This window comes from Sprattus sprattus (genome assembly GCF_963457725.1).
Source record: "Sprattus sprattus genome assembly, chromosome: 20".
In the NCBI taxonomy this organism is placed as follows: Eukaryota; Metazoa; Chordata; class Actinopteri; order Clupeiformes; family Clupeidae; genus Sprattus; species Sprattus sprattus.
Genome location: NC_137918.1, coordinates 24,168,366 through 24,170,937, shown reverse-complemented (window position 1 = coordinate 24,170,937; position 2,572 = coordinate 24,168,366). Strand labels below are relative to the sequence as shown.

Genomic DNA, 2,572 nt, shown 5'->3' with positions numbered 1-2,572 from the left:
GTGTGTGGGTGTGTGTGTGCATGTGTGTGTGTGTGTGTGTGTGTGTGTGTGTGTGTGTGTGTGTGCCTGTGTGTGTGTGCATGTGTGTGTGCGTGTGTGTGTGTGTGTCTTATAAAGTATTAAACATAACAGAAACATTTTAAAGACTTTATTTCAACATAATCCTTTCTGAAAGGAGCTGAAATGAAAAGAATGACTGTCTCAAATGAAGAGAGAGAGAGAGGGGGGGGGGGCCATGCCTGTTGCTAACGACATCTGAACAAAGAGCGTGTAATGAAAGAGAGGATTATGGGAAAAGAGTGTCAGATAAAGAATTAGACTCAAAGCCACGGTGTAATTAATTGCTGTTAAACTTTGGAAAAAGATAAGCACAGTATTTCCAAGTACACTTAAAGTGAAAAAGTATTATTTCTTTAACATCAATACATTAAGTCTAGACATATTCCACTTAAGTTACAATTTACTTCTCTTATCAAAAACATTTAAGTGGAAGATATCTATTTATAGAGTAGTGTGCCTTTGCTAGCTTGTTAAAATTGTATTTCCTCATTCTCCTGAGCAGGTGAGTGGGCTGTGGACACATCAGGCTGATCCTCCCCGCTGGGTCCGGTCTGTGAGCAGGGCTGGGTGGGTGCTGTCCTGGGTCCGGTCTGTGAGCAGGGCTGGGTGGGTGCTGGCCTGGGTCCGGTCTGTGAGCAGGGCTGGGTGGGTGCTGGCCTGGGTCCGGTCTGTGAGTGGGCAGGGCTGGGTGGGTGCTGGCCTAGGTCTGGTCCGTGAGCAGGGCTGGGTGGTTGCTGGCCTGGGTCCGGTCTGTGAGCAGGGCTGGGTGGGTGCTGTCCTGGGTCCGGTCCGTGAGCAGGGCTGGGTGGGTGCTGGCCTGGGTCCGGTCCGTGAGCAGGGCTGGGTGTGTCCTGGGCCTGCACACTCATACTCATGACAAGGAAGCGGGGGATCGGGGAACAACTGGTCCATGAATCTGCTCATGCTTCGTGACTGGGTTAAGACAGGAACCTGATGACAGGCTGCAGGAAGAGGCCTAGCGTTCCCAGCACACACACCAGCACGAACACCCACAGGAAGATGCGATCGATCACCATGGCGACGTACTTCCAGTCATCCTCCACCTGAGCGTGACGTTAGGAGAGAGTAGAAATAGAAGCGTGAGTTAGAGAGAGACGGTGACATCGGGGGGCGCAGAGGGGAAAGAGAAGAACTGCGGAGGAAAAAAGTAGAGTGAAGACAGAAGAAAGTAAATGAACCAAAACTTTTTATAGCCTAAAAGAAAGTTTGTGTTTGTGTGTGTGTGTGTGTGTGTGTGTGTGTGTGTGTGTGTGTGTGTGTGTGTGTGTATGTGTGTGTATTTACACAGTAGAATTATTATGGTAATGAAATTCTGCAGTCACAGTCCTGGGAATGACAGGGACAGACTGGGAGCGGAGGGTTTAAAGCATGTGTGTGTCTGTGTGTGTGTGTGAGCGTGTGTGTGTGTGTGTGTGTGTGTGTGTGTGGGAGCGGAGGGTTGGAAGCCAGATTGAAAGCCTCACACTGTCACAGTATCCCTGGCGTGTCTGTGTTTCCATATCAAAGTGTGAGGGCCTGGGGGAGTGTGTGTGTGTGTGTGTGTGTGTGTGTGTCTGCGTCTGTCACAGGCCTGGGGGAGTGAGTCAGTTTTTACAGGGAGAAGAGAAGGGCCCATGTCCTCCTGTCTGTGACGTAGTCCACATCCTCAGCACCCACACACACACACGCACGCACACACACACACACACACACATGCTCTCACATACACACACACACATCCTCAGCACCCTCTCACGAGGGGGCGGACCCCAGACTAACCTAGAAGAAAGGGGATCAGGCTTGTGCTGCGGATTGATTGCCTGACTCGCCTGTCAGTCAGCCGCATAGACCATGAACTCTGAATGAGATGTAAGCACTGAATGTCTGCAGAAGGGACATTCAAGTACGGAAACAGCCTAGCGTGGATGAACAAAAGACTATAAAGTATGTGTGCGTACTGTATATGTGTGTGTGTGCGTGTGTGTGTGTGTGTGTGTCTTTTATTTCTGAATATGTGTGTATAGTAAGTGCGTAAGTCCGTGTATGTACCTCTTTGGCCTTGTTCCTACTCCTCATGTTCTCGGCGATGTACTTGACGCTCTCGATGGCCTGCTTGATCTCCGGTGAGATGACGGAGAACGCCACGAGCGTGTTGACCGCCGGGGAGCCCGTCGTCTGCCTGCCCCCCGTCGCCTTCCCACAGTCCCCCCCCTCGGGCGCGTCCTTCCCCGGGTGGCGCGGGCACTTCTTGCCGCCCTCGATGGCCAACTTGTCCCCGAAGTCCAGGCAGTTCATGCCCGCCTGCCCGAGCCCCACACCCCCCTTCCCCTTCTTCCCCTTCTCCGCCCCCCCCACTCCTCCTCCGCCGCCACTCTCTCGCTCCCGCATGCCGTCCTGGTCGATGGGCCGCCTCATGAGCATCACGCGGGGCAGCACCTGGAGGAAGACGCTGCGCACCCAGGCGGGCATGGTGTGTGTGGTGGGCGTGCGGTAGTGCACGTTGAGCACGAAG

General features: G+C 53.1%; 1 protein-coding gene across 1 annotated transcript in view; it reads right to left on the bottom strand.

Annotated features, from left to right (window-relative positions):
* Nucleotides 1-998: 998 nt before the first annotated feature.
* The window catches only part of chrna6 (cholinergic receptor, nicotinic, alpha 6), a gene marked incomplete at both ends in the record, with an annotated part of 14,689 nt that continues 13,115 nt past the window's right edge, over nucleotides 999-2,572 (bottom strand). Inside the window, 2 exons of the mRNA XM_080859644.1 lie at nucleotides 999-1,124; nucleotides 2,110-2,572. The exon at nucleotides 2,110-2,572 is cut by the window's right edge and continues 152 nt beyond it. Of these exons, the coding sequence (XP_080715770.1) occupies nucleotides 999-1,124; nucleotides 2,110-2,572 (589 nt within the window). The remainder of the gene's footprint in view (nucleotides 1,125-2,109) is intronic.